Genomic DNA, 20,596 nt, shown 5'->3' on the forward strand with positions numbered 1-20,596 from the left:
TGAAGTCCTGTGCTCCCCATACCCCTGTGTACTCCTGTACCCTCTGGAAGTCTTGTTTCCCTGTGCAAGTGCTGTACCCTTGTACGCCTGTTGAGTACCCTCATGCCCTTGTGGAAGTGCTATAGAAAGGATATGGGGGTACACAACTTCTACAGGGGTACTGGAATCCCACATCCGGTGAAGCAGCCTCAGTGGGGGTTGAAACTGAGGAGTGTTTGCAGTCTCTGGGCTGTACTTGCTGGAGTTTAGGAAAATGAGGGGAAACCTCATTGAAACCTACTGAATATTGAAACGCTGAGACAGAGTGGATTTGGAGAGGAGTTTCCAATAGTGGGGGAGCCTAGGACCACAGGGCACAGCCTCAGAATAGAGTGATGTCCATTTAGAACAGAGATGAGGATATGCTACTGGGTGCAGAATCTGTGGAATTCATTGTCACAGACATCTGTGGAGGCCAAGTCATGGGTATATTTAAAACAGAGGTTGATAGTTTCTTGATTAGTCAGGGTGTGAAAAGCTGCAGGGAAAAGGCAAGAAACAGGGTGGAGGGACAATCAATCAGCCATGATGGACTGGCAGAGTAGACTCGATGGGACGAATGGCCTTATTCTGCTCCTGCATATTATGGTCCAATTTCATGTCGATAAATAACCTCTTATCAGAACTATAAATATTGACAATAATTCATTCTGGGCAGACAGATTGAAATCTATATTCAATGCGGGAGACAAGAGAGAACTGGAGCTGGGGCAGGAATGAATCGTTTGAGTATCATGACGTTCTTTGGTTACGGCGTTTTGCCAGTCTGTCGCCAGCTGTGCGGTGTGTACATTACACAGTCCATGTGCCTGTATTAACATCACCTGTTAGTGTAATACGAGAGGAGAGCCTGTATCTCAGCGGACACGCTGTTCTCCTGCAGGAGGAGACCCTCATACGAAGAAGCAGAAGGGGTTGCTGCTCAGAGGTCGAGAACAGAAAAGAGACATGAGAGACAAAAAGAGAGAGATCATTGAAGCAGAAACACAGCTGAGACGCTGCAGGTTCATGACATGCTCTCCGAACGAAATTCCGGTCCTCAGTAACTGTACAACCCCAGCACATCATCCCGGTGTGAAACCCATCACCAACCCCACAACATGAGCACATCGTCCCAGTGTTAAACTCATCACTGACCCCATAACCCCAGCACATCGTCCCAGTGTTAACCCATCACTGACCCAACAACCCCAGCACATCGTCCCAGTGTTAAACTCATCACAGACTTCATAACCCCAGCACATCGTCCCAGTGTTAAACTCATCACTGACCCCACAACACGAGCACATTGTCCCGGTGTTAAACTCATCACTGACCACATAACCCCAGCACATCGTCCCAGTGTTAAACTCATCACTGACCCCATAACCCCAGCACATCGTCCCAGTCTGAAACCCGTCACTGACCCCACAACCCCAGCACATCATCCCAGTGTTAAACTCATCACTGACCCCATAACCCCAGCACATCATCCCAGTCTGAAACCAGTCACTGACCCCACAACCCCAGCACACATCCCAGTGTTAAACGCATCACTGACCCCATAACCCCAGCACATCATCCCGGTGTGAAACCCATTACCAACCCCACAATATGAGCACATCGTCCCGGTGTTAAACTCATTACTGACCGCACAACCCCAGCACATCATCCCAGTGTTAAACTCATCACTGACCCCATAACCCCAGCACATCGTCACAGTGTTAAACCCATCACTGACCCCACAACCCCAGCACATCGTCCCAGTGTTAAACTCATCACTGACCCCACAACCCCAGCACATCGTCCCAGTGTTAAACTCATCACTGACCACATAACCCCAGTACATCGTCCTGGTGTTAAACCCATCAGTGACCACATAACCCCAGCACATCGTTCCGGTGTTAAACTCATCACTGACCACATAACCCCAGCACATTCTCCTGCTATTACCCATGTACTGACCCATTCCACAATCCCAGCACATGAGGGGTGATGAGTTTCATTCTGACCGGTGAGGGGCGATGAGATTCATTGTGACCGGTGAGGGGTGATGGGGTTTCATTCTGACCGGTGAGGGGTGACGGGGTTTCATTCTGACCGGTGAGGGGCGATGGGGTTTCATTCTGACCGGTGAGGGGCGATGCGGTTTCATTCTGACCGGTGAGGGGTGACGGGGTTTCATTCTGACCGGTGGGGGGTGATGGGGTTTCATTCTGACCGGTGAGGGGTGATGGGGTTTCATTGTGACCGTTGAGGGGTGATGGGGTTTCATTCTGACTGGTGAGGGGTGATGGGGTTTCATTCTGACCGGTGGGGGGTGACGGGGTTTCATTGTGACCGGTGAGGGGTGACGGGGTGACGGGGTTTCATTCTGACTGGTGAGGGGTGATGGGGTTTCACTGTGACCGGTGAGGGGTGACGGGGTTTCATTCTGACCGGTGAGGGGAGATGGAGTTTCATTGTGACCGGTGAGGGGCGATGCGGTTTCATTGTGACCAGTGAGGGGCGATGGGGTTTCATTCTGACCGGTGAGGGGTGACGGGGTTTCATTGTGACCGGTGAGGGGCGATGGGGTTTCATTCTGACCGGTGAGGGGTGACGGGGTTTCATTCTGACCGGTGAGGGGAGATGGAGTTTCATTCTGACCGGTGAGGGGTGACGGGGTTTCATTCTGACCGGTGAGGGGAGATGGAGTTTCATTCTGACCGGTGAGGGGAGATGGAGTTTCATTCTGACCGGTGAGGGGTGATGAGATTCATTGTGACCGGTGAGGGGCGATGGGGTTTCATTGTGACCGGTGAGGGGTGACGGGGTTTCATTGTGACCGGTGAGGGGTGATGAGATTCATTCTGACCGGTGAGGGGTGACGGGGTTTCATTGTGACCGGTGAGGGGTGATGGGGTTTCATTCTGACTGGTGAGGGGTGACGGGGTTTCATTCTGACCGGTGAGGGGTGATGGGGTTTCATTCTGACCAGTGAGGGGTGACGGGGTTTCATTGTGACCGGTGAGGGGTGACGGGGTTTCATTGTGACCGGTGAGGGGTGATGGGGTTTCATTCTGACTGGTGAGGGGCGACGGGGTTTCATTCTGACCGGTGAGGGGTGACGGGGTTTCATTGTGACCGGTGAGGGGTGATGGGGTTTCATTCTGACGGGTGAGGGGTGACGGGGTTTCATTCTGACCGGTGAGGGGTGACGGGGTTTCATTGTGACCGGTGAGGGGTGACGGGGTTTCATTGTGACCGGTGAGGGGTGATGGGGTTTCATTCTGACTGGTGAGGGGCGACGGGGTTTCATTCTGACTGGTGAGGGGTGATGGGGTTTCATTGTGACCGGTGAGGGGTGACGGGGTTTCATTCTGACTGGTGAGGGGTGACGGGGTTTCATTCTGACCGGTGAGGGGTGATGGGGTTTCATTCTGACTGGTGAGGGGTGACGGGGTTTCATTCTGACCGGTGAGGGGTGATGGGGTTTCATTCTGACCGGTGAGGGGTGACGGGGTTTCATTGTGACCGGTGAGGGGTGACGGGGTTTCATTGTGACCGGTGAGGGGTGATGGGGTTTCATTCTGACTGGTGAGGGGTGACGGGGTTTCATTGTGACCGGTGAGGGGTGACGGGGTTTCATTCTGACCGGTGAGGGGTGATGGGGTTTCATTCTGACCGGTGAGAGGGGAAGATGAGGGGAAACTTCTTTACTTACAGGGTCATGAGAGTGTGGAATGAGCTGCCATGACATGTGTGCATGCGAGCTTGATTTCAAAGTTTAAGAGAGTTTGGAAGTTTGAGAAATCGATGTTCATGCCATCAGGTCAGAGGCTAACAAAATGGATGTAAGGTGTTGTTCCTCTGACCTCAGTGTGGCCTTAACCCGACAGTGAAGGAGGCCATGAATGGACATATCGGAATGGGAATGGGAAGTGGAATTAAAATGGGCGGCGATGTATCGGAATGCGAATGGGAAGTGGAATTAAAATGGGCGGCGATGTATCGGAATGCGAATGGGAAGTGGAATTAAAATGGGTGGCGATGTATCGGAATGCGAATGGGAAGTGGAATTAAAATGGGTGGTGACATATCAGAATGGGAATGGGAAGTGGAATTAAAATGGGTGGTGACGTATCGGAATGGGAAGTGGAATTAAAATGGGTGGTGACGTATCGGAATGGGAATGGGAAGTGGAATTAAAATGGGTGGTGACGTATCGGAATGGGAATGGGAAGTGGAATTAAAATGGGTGGCCACTGGAAGATGACACAAGTCGGAGGAGCAACACCATGTATTCCATTTGGGGAGCCTCCAACCTGATGGCATGAACGTTGATTTCTCAAACTTCTAGTAATGTCTCCACCACCCCCCCTTCACCATTTCCCATCCCCTTGTCCCTCTCTCATGTTATCTCCTCGCCCACCCTTCACCTTCTTCTGGTGGTCCTCCTCCCTCCCTTTCTTCTTTCTTCCATGGCCTTCTGTCTCTTTTACCAATCAACTTCCTTGAGCTCGTTGCTTCATTCCTCCCCTCCAAATTTCACCTATCACCTGGCGTTTCTCTGTCCCCTCCCCCCATCTTTCAAATCTACTCCTCAGCATTTTTTCTCCAGTCCTGTTGAAGAGTTTCTGCCCAAAACGTTGACAGTACTTTCTTCCATTCATGCTGCCTGGCCTGCTGAGTTCCTCCAACATTTTGAGTGTGTTGCTCAGACTTCCAGCATCTGCAGATTTTCCCTTCTTTCTGAGAAGATTTTTGCGCACATAGGTCATCACAACTTCGAGGGAACATTAATCCTATCTGTCTGTGATGCCACTTTCAATAGGTTATGGATGTGTATTCTCAGATCCCTCTGTTCTAACACATTCCTTATGAGAATAGGTTGAGTGAACTTGTTCTTTTCTCCTTGGAGCGATGGAAGATGAGAGGTGACCTGATAGAGGTGTATAAGATGATGAGAGGCATTGATTGTGTGGCTAGCTACAGGCTTTTCCCAGGGCTGAAATGGTAGCTTTAAGGTGCTTGGAAGTAGGTACAAGGGGGATGTCAGGGGTAAGCTTTTCACACACAGAGTGGTGGGTGCGTGGAATGCACTGCCAGTGTAGGTGATAAGAGGAGGATACAATAGGTCTTTTAAGAGGCTCTTAGATAAATACATGGAGCTTAGAAAAATAGAGGGTTATGCAGTAGGGTAATTCTGGACAGTTTCTAGAGTAGGTTAGATGGTCGGCACAACATTGTGGGTAGAAGGGCCTGTACTGTGCTGTAGATTTTCTACGTTTCTGTTTCTACTCCTCAGTGTCCTATCTTTCACTGTGCAAGACCTATTCTTGTTGGTCCTACCAAAATGCAACACTTCACACTTGTCTGCATTAAATTCCATCTGCCATTTTTCCAGCCAGTCCAGATCCACTGAAAGCGTTGATAGTTTTTCTCACTGTCCACTACACCCCCAATCTTGGAGTCATTCACAAATTTGCTTATCCAGATTACCACATATTCACCCAGATCATTGATATAGATGACAAACAACAACAGACCCATCACCGATCCCGGGCACTTCACTAGTAACAGGCCTCTAGTCGGAAAGGCAACCATCTACTACCTCTCACTAGCTTCTCCCACAAAGCCAATGCTTAATCCAATTTACTACCTCATCTTTAATGCCAAAAGACTCAGTCTTACAATGAGTCATACAGGATTTCCCCACCCAGTCAAATCCCTGTTGATAATGCCTGATCAATCCCTGCCTTTCTACCTGCCCAATAATTCCAATCACAGAATGATTTCCAAAAATATTGGAAATATTGGTTTGGTTAGTGTTAGACGATTACTCAGGTCCAATTCCACCACTCTCTGTAAGGAGTTTGTACGTTTTCTGTGACCGCACGCGAAATGTCTGATGGTCTGGTTTCCTCCTACGTACAGGTTAGTAGTTTCGTTAGTCACATGGATGTAAGTGATTGGCTTGGGCTTGCTGGGCCGGAAAGCCCCATCATCATGCTGTATCTCTAAATAAGATAAACAAAATGTAAAAAAACTCCCCTTCCGCCAACGTTCGACTGATGGGCTCATGAAACCGGGCTTCACTTGGCTAACATTCTCCACTGAAGGTACAATGTTTGCCCGCTAGTCATTTTGGCTCCTCAGACTCGGCCAGAGATCTTGGCTTCACGGGCAATACTTGCCAATTTCCTTACGTAGTCCATCTTCTTACATCAACCTCTGCTCAGTTCACACTGTGGGCTCAGTGCCCGTCTTGGCAACATTATCAGCCTTTTCCTGACCTAAACACTCTGCTTCACACTTCCAGTTATCTGTGAAGCATCATTGGGTTTCAGGGCAAGAGAAGGTGCCGAGAACAAACTGGGCAGGTCTGTTCTGACCAAAAATCTTCACTTGTGTCCTCGATGACATCAATGCCATGAGCATGGCTAATGTCTCTTAGTCAAACTGTCTAGTTAATCGATCTGTAAAACGTTTCACTTATTAAATGCTGTGTCACACAAAGCAACAAATCTAATCTCTCTGAGTATTCCTACCGGTCTCGTGATACAGGGACGCTCCCTTCTTGGAAATTGTTACGGGCAGTTTCCGGGGAGACGCAGTTTCGACTCTCATCAGTTCATCACAGCACTGTCTCCACGCACCTGAACGAGAAACGGCAGGTAAACAGGCAAGGTGGTGCGCAAACCAGCAAGGCACGGTGGACAAGTGGGCAAGGCGCAGCATGTAAGCAAGCAACACAGCATGCAAACAGGCAAGGTGTGGTGAGTAATCGGCGGCAGCAGAAGGCAGGTGAAGCACCGGTAAACGCGGGGAGTTCTTTCTCCAGGCACGATGGTTTGTTTTCCTTATTTTTTAAACCATAAAGGAGAGATAGGGTCGAGCAGAGCAGCCAACATCGGACTGGGGGCTACAGTCAGAGTGGGAACAGAGGCTTCGATGAGAAGAGGCTGAGGGCAAAGAAACAGGCAAGAAGGGTAAGGCACTCAAAATGCTGTAGGAACTCCAGTGACAGGTGCTGTGCCTCAGAGATCTGTTCTGGGACCTCTCCTCTTCGTCATTTTTATAAATGACCTGGATGAGGAAGTGGAGGGAAGGGTTAGTAAATTTGCTGATGACACAAAGGTTGGAGGTGTTGTGGATAGTGTGCAGGGCTGTCAGAGGTCACAGCGGGACATTGATAGGATGCAAAACTGGGCTGAGAAGTGGCAGATGGAGTTCAACCCAGGTAAGTGTGAAGTGGTTCATTTTGGTAGGTCAAATACAATGGCAGAATATAGCATTAATGGTAAGACTCTTGGCAGTGTGGAGGATCAGAGGGATCTTGGGATCCGAGACCATAGGACACACAAAGCTGCTGTGCAGGTTGACTCTGTGGTTAAGAAGGCATACGGTTCATTGGTCTTCATCATCCGTGGGATTGAGTTTAGGAACCGGGAGGTAATGTTGTTTCTACAGATAGCACATAGAACATAGAACAGTACAGCACAGTACAGGCCCTTCGGCCCACGATGTTGTGCCAACCCTTAAACCATGCCTCCCATATAAATCCCCAACTTAAATTCCTTCATATACCTGTCTAGTACTCTCTTAAATTTCACTAGTGTATCTGCCTCCACCACTGACTCAGGCAGTGCATTCCAAACACTAACCACTCTCTGAGTAAAAAAACTTTCCTCTAATATCCCCCTTGAACTTCCCACCCCTTACCTTAAAGCCATGTCCTCTTGTATTAAGCATTGGTGCCCTGGGGAAGAGGCGCTGGCTGCCCACTCTACCAATTCCTCTTAATATCTTGTATACCTCTATCATGTCTCCTCTCATTCACCTTCTCTCCAAAGAGTAAAGCCTTAGCTCCCTTAATCTCTGATCATAATGCATACTCTCTAAGCCAGGCAGCATCCTGGTAAATCTCCTTTGTACCCTTTCCAATGCTTCCACATTGCTCCTATAGTGAGGCGACCAGAAATGGACACAGTACTCCAAGTGTGGCCTAACCAGAGTTTTATAGAGCTGCAGTATTACTCCACGACTCAAATTCTATCCCTCGACTTATGAAAGCTAACACTCCATAAGCTTTCTTAAGTACCCTATCTACCTGTGAGACAACTTTCAGGGATCTGTGGACATGTACCCCCAGATCCCTCTGCTCCTCCACACTACCAAGTATCCTGCCATTTACTTTGTACTCTGCCTTGGAGTTTGTCCTTCCAAAGTGTACCACCTCACACTTCTCCTGGTTAAACTCCATCTGCAACTTCTCAGCCCACTTCTGCATCTTATCAATGTCTCTCTGCAATTTTTGTCAATTCTGTACACTATCCATAACACCACCAACTTTTGTGTCATCTGCAAAGTTACCAACCCACCCTTCTACCCCAACATTCAGGTTGTTAATAAAAATCACAAAAAGTAGAGGTCCCAGAACCAATCCTTGTGGGACACCACTAGTCACAACCCTCCAATCCGAATGTACTCCCTCCACCACGACCCTCTGCCTTCTGCAGGCAAGCCAATTCTGAATCCACCTGGCCAAACTTCCCTGGATCCCATTCCTTCTGACTTTCTGAATAAGCCTATCATGTGGAACCTTGTCAAATGCCTTACTAAAATCCATGTAGATCACATCTACTACACTACCCTCATCTATATGCCTGGTCACCTCCTCAAAGAACTCTATCAGGCTTGTTAGACACGATCTGCCCTTCACAAAGCCATGCTGACTGTCCCTGATCAGACCATGATTCTCTAAATGCCTATAGATCCTATCTCTAAGCATCTTTTCCAACAGCTTTCCCACCACAGACGTAAGGCTCACTGGTCTATAATTACCCGGACTATCCCTACTACCTTTTTTGAACAAAGAGACAACATTCGCCTCCCTCCAATCCTCCAGTACCATATCCGTGGACAACGAGGACATAAAGATCCTAGCCAGAGGCTCAGCAATCTCTTCCCTAGCCTCGTGGAGCAGCCTGGGGAATATTCCGTCAGGCCCCGGGGACTTATCCGTCCTAATGTATTTTAACAACTCCAACACCTCCTCTCCCTTAATATCAACATGCTGCAGAACATCAACCTCACTCATATTGTCCTCACTGTCATTAAGTTCCCTCTCATTGATGAATACTGAAGAGAAGTATTCATTGAGGACCTTACTCACTTCAACAGCCTCTAGTCACATCTTCCCACCTTTATCTCTAATCGGTCCTACCTTCATTCCTGTCATCCTTTTGTTCTTTACATAATTGAAGAATGCCTTGGGGTTTTCCTTTACCTTACTCGCCAAGGCCTTCTCATGCCCCCTTCTTGCTCTCCTCAGCCCCTTCTTAAGCTCCTTTCTTGCTTCCCTATATTCCTCAATAGACCCATCTGATCCTTGCTTCCTAAACCTCATGTATGCTGCCTTCTTCCACCTGACTAGATTTTCCACCTCACTTGTCACCCATGGTTCCTTCACCCAACCATTCTTTATCTTCCACACCGGGACAAATTTATCCCTAACATCCTGCAAGAGATCTCTAAACATCGACTACATGTCCATAGTGCATCTCCCTGCAAAAACTTCATCCCAATTCACACCCGCAAGTTCTAGCCTTATAGCCTCATAATTTGCCCTTCCCCAATTAAAATTTTCCTGTCCTCTCTGATTCTATCCTTTTCCATGTTAATGCTGAAGGCCAGGGAGCGGTGGTCACTGTCTCCCAGATGCTCACCCACTGAGAGATCTGTGACCTGACCCGGTTCGTAACTAATTCTAGATCTGGTATGGCATTCCCCCTAGTCAGCCTGTCAACATACTGTGACAGTAATCCATCCTGGACACACTTAACAAACTCTGCCCCATCTAAACCACTGGAACGAATCAGGTGCCAATCAATATTAGGGAAGTTAAAGTCACCCATATTAACAACCCTGTTATTTTTGCACCTTTCCAAAATCTGCCTCCCAATCTGCTCCTCGGTATCTCTGCTGCTATCAGGGAGCCTATAGAATACCCCCAATAGAGTAACTGCTCCCTTCCTGTTCCTGACTTCCACCCATACTGACTCAAAAGAGGATCCTGCTACATTACCCACCCTTTCTGTAGCTGTAATAGTATCCCTGACCAGTAATGCCACCCCTCCCCCCCCCCTTTCCCCCCCTCTCTATCCCTTTTAAAGCACTGAAATCCAGGAATATTGAGAATCCATTCCTGCCCTGGTGCCAGCCAAGTCTCTGTAATGGCTACTAAATCATAATTCCATGTATGTATTCAAGCTCTCAGTTCATCACCTTTGTTCCTGATGCTTCTTGCATTGAGGTACACACATTTTAGCCCTTCTACCTTACTACCTTTACACCGTTTATTCTGCTTCTCTTCCCTCAAAGCCTCTCTGTATGTTAGATCTGGCTTCACTCCATGCAGAATACTTGCTGGGTTTCCGCACCACTCTCTGCAGAGTCCTGTGATTGAGGGAAGTACAGTTTCCATACCAGGCAGTGATGCAGTCAGTCAGGATGCTTTCAGTTGTGCCCCTGTAGAAAGTTCTTAGGATTTGGGGACTCATACCAAACTTCTTCAACCATTTGAGGTGAATGAGGCACTGATGTGCTTTCTTCACCACACAGCCAGTATGCACAGACCATGTGAAATCCTTGGGGATATGTAAGTGGAGAACTTATATACACATAGGTCTTTCAGCTTTGTGAGCACCTGCTCCCTTGTAATAGTAACTGCACCCACTTCTCTTCCCCCACACCCTTCAACATCTGGCACACTGTTAATGTCTTCCACAGTGAAGAGTGATGCAAAATACTCCTTTAGTTCATCTGCCATCTCCTTGGCCCCCTGTTATTACATCTCTGGCCACATTTTCTAGCAGTCCTATATCCACTCTCATCTCTCTTTTATTTTCTATATACTTGGAAAACCCTTTACTATCCACTTTGCTATTGTTTGCTGGCTTGCTTTCGTATTTCATCATTTCCCTCCTAATGATTCTTTTAGTTGCTCTCTGTAGGCTTCTAAAAACATCCCAATTCTCTGTCTTCCAACTAATTTGTGCTTAGTCGTATGCCCTCTCTTCTGTTTTTACAATAGCTTTGACATCTCTTATCAGCCACGGTTGTACTATTTTGCCATTTGAGTATCTCTTTGTTTTTGGAATACATCTATCTTGCACCTTCCTCATTTTTTTCGCAGAAACTCATGCCATTGCTGCTCTGCTGACAGCTCCTTTGGCCAACTCCTCTCTCATACCACTGTAATTTCCCTTACTCCACTGAAATTCTGCCTCAGCAGACTTCACTTTCTCCCTGTCATATTTCAAGTTGCACTCAGTCATATTGCGATCACTGCCTCCAAAGGGTTCTTTCACCTTCAGCTCCCTAATCACCTCCGGTTCATTACATAACACCCAATCCAGTATAGCTGATCCCTAAGTAGGCTCAACAGCAAATTGCTCTAAAAAGCTGTCTCAGGGGCATTCAACAAACTCACTCTCTTGAGATCCAATTTCCAACCTGATTTTCCCAATCCACTGCTTGTTGAAATCTCCCATTACTATCATAACATTGCCCTTTTAACACGCCTTTTCTATTTCCTGTTGTAGTCTTTCGTCCACATCCCAGCTATTGTTGGGAGGCCTGTATATAACTGCCATCAGGGTCCTTTTACTCCTGCAGTTTCTTAACTCAACCTACAAGATTCAACATCTTCCAATTCTATGTCACATCTTCCTAATAATTTGATGGCCACAGCATCATACCTGACAATCTGTAATTGTACAACAAGATCATCCACTTTATTTCTTATACTCCATGCATTGAGATATCACACTTTGAGTACTGTATTTGCTACCCTTTTTGATTCTGTATGCCTAATATTCACCCTGCTGGCTGCAATTATATTTTATCATCTACCTGCCCTTCCTGACAGTCTGACTGCATGCTATCTTTGCTTTATCTATCCAAATATATATATTTGGATAGACCTGGACTTAGTAAAGATAGTCAGGATAGTTTTGTGCATGGTAGGTCATGTCTAACCAACCCTATAGAGTTTGTCGAGAAAGTTACCAGGAAAGTGGATAAGGACAAGGCAATGGATGTTGTCTACACGGACTTTAGGAAGGCATTTGACAAGGATCGCGTAGGAGGTTGGTCAAGAAGATTCAGTCAGGATTCAAGATAAGGTAGTAAATTGGATTAGACATTGGCTTTGTGGGAGAAGTCAGAGAGTGGTAGTATATGGTTGACTTTCTGATTAAAGTCTATGACTAGTGGTGTACCGCAGGGATCGGTGCTGGGTCCTTTGTTGTTTGTCATCTGTATCAATGATCTGGATGATAATGTGGTTAACTGGATCAGCAATTTTGCAGATAATACCAAGACTGGGGCAGTAGTGGACAGTGGGGAAGACTATCATGGCTGGAAAAATGGCAGATGGAATTTAATGCAGACAAAAGTGCGAGGTTTTGCACTGTAGGTCTCACACGGTGAACGGTAGGGCACTGAAGATTGTGGTAGAACAAGAGGATCTGGAAATACAGGTTCATCATTTGTTGAAAAAGTTGTCACAGGTAGATAGAGTCATAAAGAAAGATTTTTGGGACATTGACTTTCATAAATCAATGTATTGAGTACAAGAGATGGGATGTTATGTTGAAGTTGTATAAAACGTTGGTGAGGCCTAATTTGGAGCATTGTGTGTAATTTTGGTCACCTATCTACAGGAAAGATGCATGCAAGATTGAAAGAGTACAGAGAAAATTTACAACACGTGCCAAGTCTGGAGGACCTGAGTTATAAGGAAAGATTGAATAGGTTAGGACTGTATTCCTTAGAACGTAGAAGATTGAGAGGAGATTTGATAGAGGTATACAAAATTATAAACAGTATAGACAGGGTAAATTCAAGTCATCTTTTCACACTGTTGTGTGGGACTATAACTGGAGGTCAAGGGTTAAGGGTGACAGGTGAGACATTTAAGGGGAACATGAGGGGAAACTTCTTCACTTAGAGGGTTGTGAGAGTGTGAAATGAGCTACCAGCGCAAGTGGTGCATGCGAGCTTGATTTCAACATTTAAGATAAGTTTGGATAGGGACATGGATGGTCGGGGCATGGAGGGCTATTGTCCCAGTGTAGGTCAATGGGAGTTGGCAGTTCAAATGGTTTCGGCATGGACTAGATGGGCCGAACTGCTGCGCTGTACTTCTCTATAACTCTAGGACTTGAATTGGGAAGCCAAGAATGTCTGTGTTCTCCATATTGAGTGCAAGGTCAAAGGGTGATTGTGGAAGTGGATTGGGGGTTAGGGATAAAGGAATGTCAGGGTAATATTGAACTGGGAGAATATGATGTTTACTCTTGTCCCCTGGGGAATTCTGAGCTCCAGCCTGTTGTACAAAAGCTGAACATCCCATCATTTCTTCTCAAACTCACTCATATCATAGAAATGCTGCCAGAAGGCCTCCATCCATCTGTGCATCTCCTCCAACGAGTCAGTGACGAGGGTGTGTGTCACCTCCTCCCCTGCAAATTGATTCGTTATTAAGATGCAGTTTGATGTTCTCTTGGGCTCTTTTCCTGTTGCCCTGATACGTGTTTCCTGAAAAATAAAGCATTTGTCAGGAGGGTTAAATTGGACAATTCTGATAACCAGATCAGGTTGGTAGGTGAGGGTGAGGATAAACATTTGAACATTCTCCACAGAGGGGTGCCATTTTGGGTGACTGTAAGGCATAAAACAATCTCTTTATGAGAAGATTTCAATGATTAACACACACCTGGAACCCGCTCCAACCCGCTGCCATTTTCTACAGTCCAGTTTCCTGATACCCTGTTAGTGCAGTGATGCCCTATTAACCCCACGGTTTTCAGTCTTAGTGACAAATCTCTTAAATCACGCATAATCAAATGCCCTTTGCATATACAATTTACTTATATAATCTGTGTAACTTACATTTAAAATGTACAGATAAGCAATTTCTCCTGTAGCAAAATGCTCGCGACTTACTTCCACCTTACTTACCTAAAACATACATTTAGTCAGATTTAGATATATTTTTCATATCCACATCAAAATATGCAGTGAAATGTGTTGTTTGCATAAACCAACACATGTAAAGAATTGCTGGGATAGTCCACAAGTATCACCATAATTTCCAGCGCCAACAAAGCGTGGACACAATATTTATTGTACCCAAATGCTCATACAAGGGGCCAGAGAGAGAGCAAACTGCTAGCCTAATGAAATATACGTTCCTACTCGCTCTCAAGAAAACTCTGCCGCCCAATATGACTTCCAAGGGCGATGGTTTGGCCATCTGGGGAAGCGGACAAGAGCTTCAGTCTCCTGGCTACTAGTGACCCAGGTTTAATTTTGACCTCACTGGCTTACATGCTTTACCTGTGCCCACATAAATCAGGAACTGGAGCAGGTCACTCAGCTGTGATGCTGCCTCACCAGTCAATATGGTGACAGCTGATCTGAGTGTAAACTCAGCCACTCCACACCTCCCGCCTTTCACCCCAAGCTCTCTCATACCTGCCTACTTCTGCTGACATATTCAAAGACCATGCTGCCACTGGCCTTTGAGAAAGGATTCCAGGGTGTGTTCTACTTACGACCCTCTAAGAAAATTAACCTCAACTTTGTTTTAAATGGACAATCTCAGATCTTCAACCAGATTTTTTCCTCGTTCTAGATTCTCCACAAGAGGACACATCCATGACCTCTCAGGATCTCACTGCTTTGAACTTGCATCCTGTTGGGGAAGGGGGTGTGGTGGAGAGTGGGAACAGAATCACTGGGGCCTTCCAAAGGCAACCACCAGATCTGCACTTCGGGACGAGAACCAGTACTATGGGACAACAATAGGCAACAAGTCCGGTGGAATCCTCATGGGGGAGTTGCATCCAATTGATGGGCCAAGACATCTGCTTTTCCGCCAAAACAATTTCAGGACCAGCACATGGTCTCATTTTGTCCAGAAACCTTTCATGGCCCCAGAAGTACAAGGAAATATCACCATGGGGCGGGTTCCAGATGGGTGGTGTCAACATGGTAAGAACGTGGTTATCAACAAGAGTTCGGAGAGCTGCTAAGGGCCAGCGGGAGACCGAATACAAACCTTATTGATCGCAATAGTGAAGGCAGCTTCCACCTTGGCCTCGACTTCCTCCGGAGAATAGTAACAGAAGAGATTAGTTCCCTGTAAAACGCAGTACATCCTGGTCCAATTGTGCAGGGCACCAACCAGCTGCTGCAACGCCACAAAAGAAAACAGATAAAGGAGATGAGCTCAGGAGAGGTCGTCTCAGTGACAGAGGGCAAAGGTGGGGTTGAGGGTCAGGGCTCAGTGGGGTGTTGGGATGGGCACTGGGAGACAGGTAGTGTGAGAAGTAAGGGCGGAAAAGCAAGTATGGTGAGACAAGTTGAAAGTGAAACTTGTGGTTGGCTTCAACTTCCCTGATGTAGATTGGGACCTCTTTTAGCACAACAGATTTAATTTGTTAGGTGCATCCAGGAGGGTTTCTTAAATCAGTATGCAGGCAGTCCAAGAGGAGAAGCTATACCATACAAGCATAAGATACAAGGGTTGATTGATAAGTTCGTGGCCTAAGGTAGAAGGAGTCAATTTCAGAAAACCTAGCACATTTATTTTTCAACATAGTCCCCTCCTACATGTACACAGTTAGTCCAGCGGCCGTGGAGCTTACGGGTCCCTTCTTTGTGGAAGTGGTCTACAGCAGGGGTGATTGATAAATTCGTGGCCTAAGGTAGAAGGAGATGAGTTATTAACTTCAAACTTTCTACATTATCACTCAAAGAGTTGAACTGCACATGCATGTAACAAGAGTGTCTTGGACCTCCAGATGGTCCACAGCAGGGGTGATTGATATGTTTGTAGCCTAAGGTAGAAGGTGATGAGTTATACAGCTCTCGTTACATGCACGTGCAGTCCAACTCTTTGAGTGAAAATGCAGAAAGTTTTAAGTTAATAAATCATCTCCTTCTACCTTAGTCCTCAAACTTACAATCACCCCTGCTGTAGACCATTTCTGGAGGTCCAAGACACTGACTTCTACAAAGAAGGGATCCGCAAGCTCCACGACCGCTGGACTAAGTGTGTAAATATAGGAAAAATAGATGTACTAGGTTTTCTAAAATTGACTCCCTCTACCTTAGGCTACAAACTTATCAATCAACCCTCGTATGTTATAGTCCAGTGAGCCTTACATCTGTGGTGGGAAAGCTGTTGGAAAAGATTCTTAGAGATAGGATCTATGGGTATTTAGAGAATCATGGTCTGATCAGGGAGGCTTTGTGAAGGGCAGATCGTGTCTAACAAGCCTGATTGAGTTCTTTGAGGAGGTGACCAGGCATATAGATGAGGGTAGTGCAGTGGATGTGATCTATATGGATTTTAGCAAGGCACTTGACAAGGTTCCACACGGTAGGCTTATTCAGAAAGTCAGAAGGCATGGGATCCAGGGAAGTTTGGCCAGGTGGATTCAGAATTGGCTTGCCTGCAGAAGGCAGAGGGTCGTGGTGGAGGGAGTACATTCAGATTGGAGGATTGTGACTAGTGGTGTCCCACAAGGATCTGTTCTGGGACCTCTACTTTTCATGATTTTTATTAACGAGCTGGATATGGGGGTAGAAGGGTGGGTTGGCAAGTTTGCAGACGACACAAAGGTTGGTAGTGTTGTGGATACTGTACAGGATTGTCGAAGATTGCAGAGAGACATTGATAGGATGCAGAAGTGGGCTGAGAAGTGGCAGATGGAGTTCAACCCGGAGAAATGTGAGGTGGTACACTTTGGAAGGACAAACTCCAAGGCAGAGAACAAAGTAAATGGCAGGATACTTGGTAGAGTGGAGGAGCAGAGGGATCTTGGGGTACATGTCCACAGATCCCTGAAAGTTGCCTCACAGGTAGATAGGGTAGTTAAGAAAGCTTATGGGGTGTTAGCTTTCATAAGTTGAGGGCTAGAGCTTAACAGTCGCGAGGTAATGATACAGCTCTATAAAACTTTGGTTAGGCCACACTTGGAGTACTGTATCCAGTTCTGGTTGCCTCAGTATAGGAAGGATATGGAAGCATTGGAAAGGGTACAAAGGAGATTTACCAGGATGCTGCCTGGTTTAAAGAATATGCATTATAATCAGAGATTAAGGGAGCTAGCACCTTACTCTTGGAGAGAAGGAGGATGAGAGGAGACGTGATAGAGGTGTACAAGATATTAAGAGGAATAGATAGAGTGGATAGCCAGCGCCTCTTCCCCAGGGCACCACTGCTCAATAAAAGAGGACATGGCTTTAAGGTAAGGGGTGGGAAGTTCAAGGGGAAGATTAGTGGAAGGTTTTTTACTTAGAGAGTGGTTGGTGCGTGGAATGCACTGCCTGAGTCAGTGGTGGAGGCAGATACACTAGTGAAATTTAAGAGACTACTAGACAGGTATATGGAGGATTCTAAGATGGGGGTTATATGGGAGGCAGGGTTTGAGGGTCGGCACAACATTGTGGGCCGAAGGGCCTGTACTGTGCTGTACTATTCTATGTTCTATGTATAAGAGCAGAATTAGGCCATTTGGCTCACCGAGTCTGTTCTGCCATTTCATCACAGCTGATCCATTTCCCTCTCAGCCCCAATCTCCTGCCTTCTCCCCTATGGCAATGAATTCCACAGTTTCACCTCTCTGGCAAAAGAAATTCTTCCTCACCTCCATTCTAAATGGACGCCCCTCTATTCTGAGCCTGTTGTCTCAGACTCATTCATCACAGGGGTAGTCCTGTGGCCGTCCCCCTGAACAACAGGTAGACCAATTCGGATACTTTTGGAGGTATAACCTTACTTAGGAAAGTCAGTGATTGAGTCTCTGGAACTGAGTCTGCCTGTGTGACTCAAAACGAAAGAGAGGAGAAGAGGCACGGTGTGGTGATAGGGGAATCGCTAGTTAGGGGAATGGATAGGAGGTTCTGTGGGCAAGAATGAGATCCCGGATGGTATGTTGCTTCCCAGGATGTCTCAGATCGAGTCCTCAGCATTCTTAAACAACCAGGCTAAACAACCAGAGGTTGTGGTCCATATAGGTACCAGTGCCATGGGTAGGACAAGTGATGTGTTTCTACACAGGGAGATCAGGGACTTGGGTGATAAATTAAAGGGCAGGACCTTCAGGGTTGTGAAGTCAGGACTGCTACCTGTACAATGTGCTAATGTGGCCTGAATGAGGAAGATCATACAGTTTAATACTTCGCTATGCAGTTGGGGTAGGAGGAAGGGTATAAGGTTTTAGGATCGTTATGCTTTATTCCAGGGGATCTGGGACCTGTACAGAAGCGACGGTTTGCACCTGAACTGGAGGGGGTCTAATATCCTAGTGGGAAGGTTTATTAATGCTGCATGGTGGGGTTTAAACTAGAGTTGAAGGGGGATGGGAACCAGAGTGTCAGAACAGTTGGTGGAGACATTGTGGGGGCAGATGTTGGTCAGACCTCAGGCAAGTAAGGATTCAAAAGGTTCATCATGGTGCACCTAGTGTCAAGAGCTGCGTATATTTCAATGCAAGAAGCATCATAGGAAAGGCGGATGATAGCGCTGAATATGAGGTAGCTGGTTTACAAACAGAGGCAATATGTAGTGAGGAGAGGTTGGTGATGGGGCAAAATCGCAGTCAAAGGAGGAGTTGCAACATAAAAGGCATACAAGATCGAAAAGGGTGACTATAGGACTGAAGGTGTTGTATTTCAATGCGTGCAGTACTACAAAATAAGGCAGATGAACTTGCAGCATAGTTGCAGATTGGCATGTATAATGTTGTAGGCATCACTGAATCATGGCTGAAAGATTATAGTTGGGAGCTTAATGTCCAAGGATACACATTGTATTGAAAGGACAGGCAGGAAGGCAGAGGGGGTGGCATTGCTCTGTTGGTAAAAATTGAAATTAAATCATTAGGAGGTGACATAGGGTCGGAAGGTGTTGAATCATTGTGGATCAAGCTAAGGAACTGCAAGGCTAAAAAGACCCTGATGGAAGATGTATACAGACCTCCAAACGGTAGCAAGGATGTGGCCTGCAAATTACAATGGGAGATAGAAAATGCATGCCAAATGGGCAAAGTTACAGAAGTCATGGGGGCTTCAATATGCAGGTAGATTGGGAAAATCAGGTTAGTGCTGGATTCCAGGAGGGGGAGTTTCTAGAGTGCCTATGAGATGGCTTTTTAGAGCAGCTCGTCGTTGAGCCTACTAGGAGATCAGCTGCTCCAGAGTGGGTGTTGTGCAATGAATCAGAATTGATTAGGCACCTTATGGTAAAATAACCCTTAGTGGCAGTGATCACAAGGTAATCAAATTCACCCTAAAATTTGAGAAGGAGAAGCTAAAGTCAGATAAATCAGTATTACAGTGCAGTAAAGAGAATTACAGAGGGATGAGAGAGGAGATGGCCAAAATCGATTGGAAAAGAACACAGGCAGGGATGATAGAAGAGCAGTAATGGATGGAGTTTCTGGAAGCAATTCGGAAACACAGGACATATACAGCCCAAAGAGGAAGATGATTTCTAAAGGAAAGATGATACAAACGTGGCCAACAAGAGAAGTCAAAACCAACATAAAAGCCAAAGAGAGGGCATATAATACAGCAAAAGTTAGTGGGAAGTAAGAGGATTGGAAAGCTTTTAAATACCAACAGAATGCAACTAAAAAAGTCATTAAGAAAGTAAAGATGGAATACGAAAGTAAGCCAGCCGATAATATTAAAGAGGATACCGAAAGTTTCTTCAGATACTTAAAGTGTAAAAGAGAGGTGCTAGTGATTATCGGACCACTGGAAAATGATGCTAGAGATGTATTAATAGGGGACAATGAAATGGTGGACGAACTGAATAAGTATTTTGCATCAGTCTTTAGTGTGGAAGACACTCGCAGTGTGGTCGAAGTTTCAGGTGTCCGGGGTCATGAAGTGCATAAAGTTACAATTTCTAGAATGTGGGTTCTTGGGAAACTGAAAGGCCTGAAGGTAAATAAGTCAACTGTCCCAGATAGTGTATACCCCAGAGTTCTGAAAGAGGTGGCTGAAGAGATCATGGAGGCGATCCAGTAGAGAACCAGTAGATTTGGAATGTTTCCGGAATACTGGAAAATTGCAAATGTCACTTGACTCTTCAAGAAAGGAGGGAGGCAGAAGAAAGGAAACTAGGAGCCAATTTGTCTGACCTCAGTGGTTTGGAAGATGTTGGAGTCGATTATTAACAATGAGGCCTCAGAGTACCTGAAGGCACATGACAAAATTGGTCATAGTGAGCAGGCTTTCCTCAAGGGAAAATCTTGCCTGACAAATCTGTTGGAATTCTTTGAGGAAATAACAAGCAGGATAGACAAAGAAGAATCAATTAATGCTGTGTACTTGGATTTTCAGAAGGCCTTTGACAAGGTGCCACACATGAGGCTGCTTAACAGGCTATGGTTTTACAGAAGAGATTCTAGCATGGATAAAATAGTGGCTGATTGGCAGGAGGCAAGCAGTGCAAATAAATAGAGCCTTTTCTGGTTGGCTGCTGGTGACTAGTGGTATTCCACAG

At 46.2% G+C, this 20,596-nt stretch overlaps 1 protein-coding gene across 4 annotated transcripts in view; it reads right to left on the reverse strand.

Moving 5' to 3' along the window:
• The window catches only part of rtkna (rhotekin a), a 236,689-nt gene that overhangs the window by 125,700 nt on the left and 90,393 nt on the right, over positions 1-20,596 (reverse strand). For 3 of the 4 annotated variants that reach the window (XM_063045173.1, XM_063045172.1, XM_063045170.1), the window contains 3 exons: positions 15,134-15,265; positions 13,443-13,608; positions 6,552-6,659 (listed from right to left, as the gene is read on the reverse strand). In XM_063045173.1, coding sequence (XP_062901243.1) covers positions 6,552-6,659; positions 13,443-13,608; positions 15,134-15,265 — 406 coding nt within the window. The remainder of the gene's footprint in view (positions 1-6,551; positions 6,660-13,442; positions 13,609-15,133; positions 15,266-20,596) is intronic. The other variant, XM_063045171.1, reaches the window with a different exon arrangement.

This window comes from Mobula hypostoma, chromosome 4, assembly GCF_963921235.1.
Source record: "Mobula hypostoma chromosome 4, sMobHyp1.1, whole genome shotgun sequence".
Lineage (NCBI taxonomy): Eukaryota > Metazoa > Chordata > Chondrichthyes > Myliobatiformes > Myliobatidae > Mobula > Mobula hypostoma.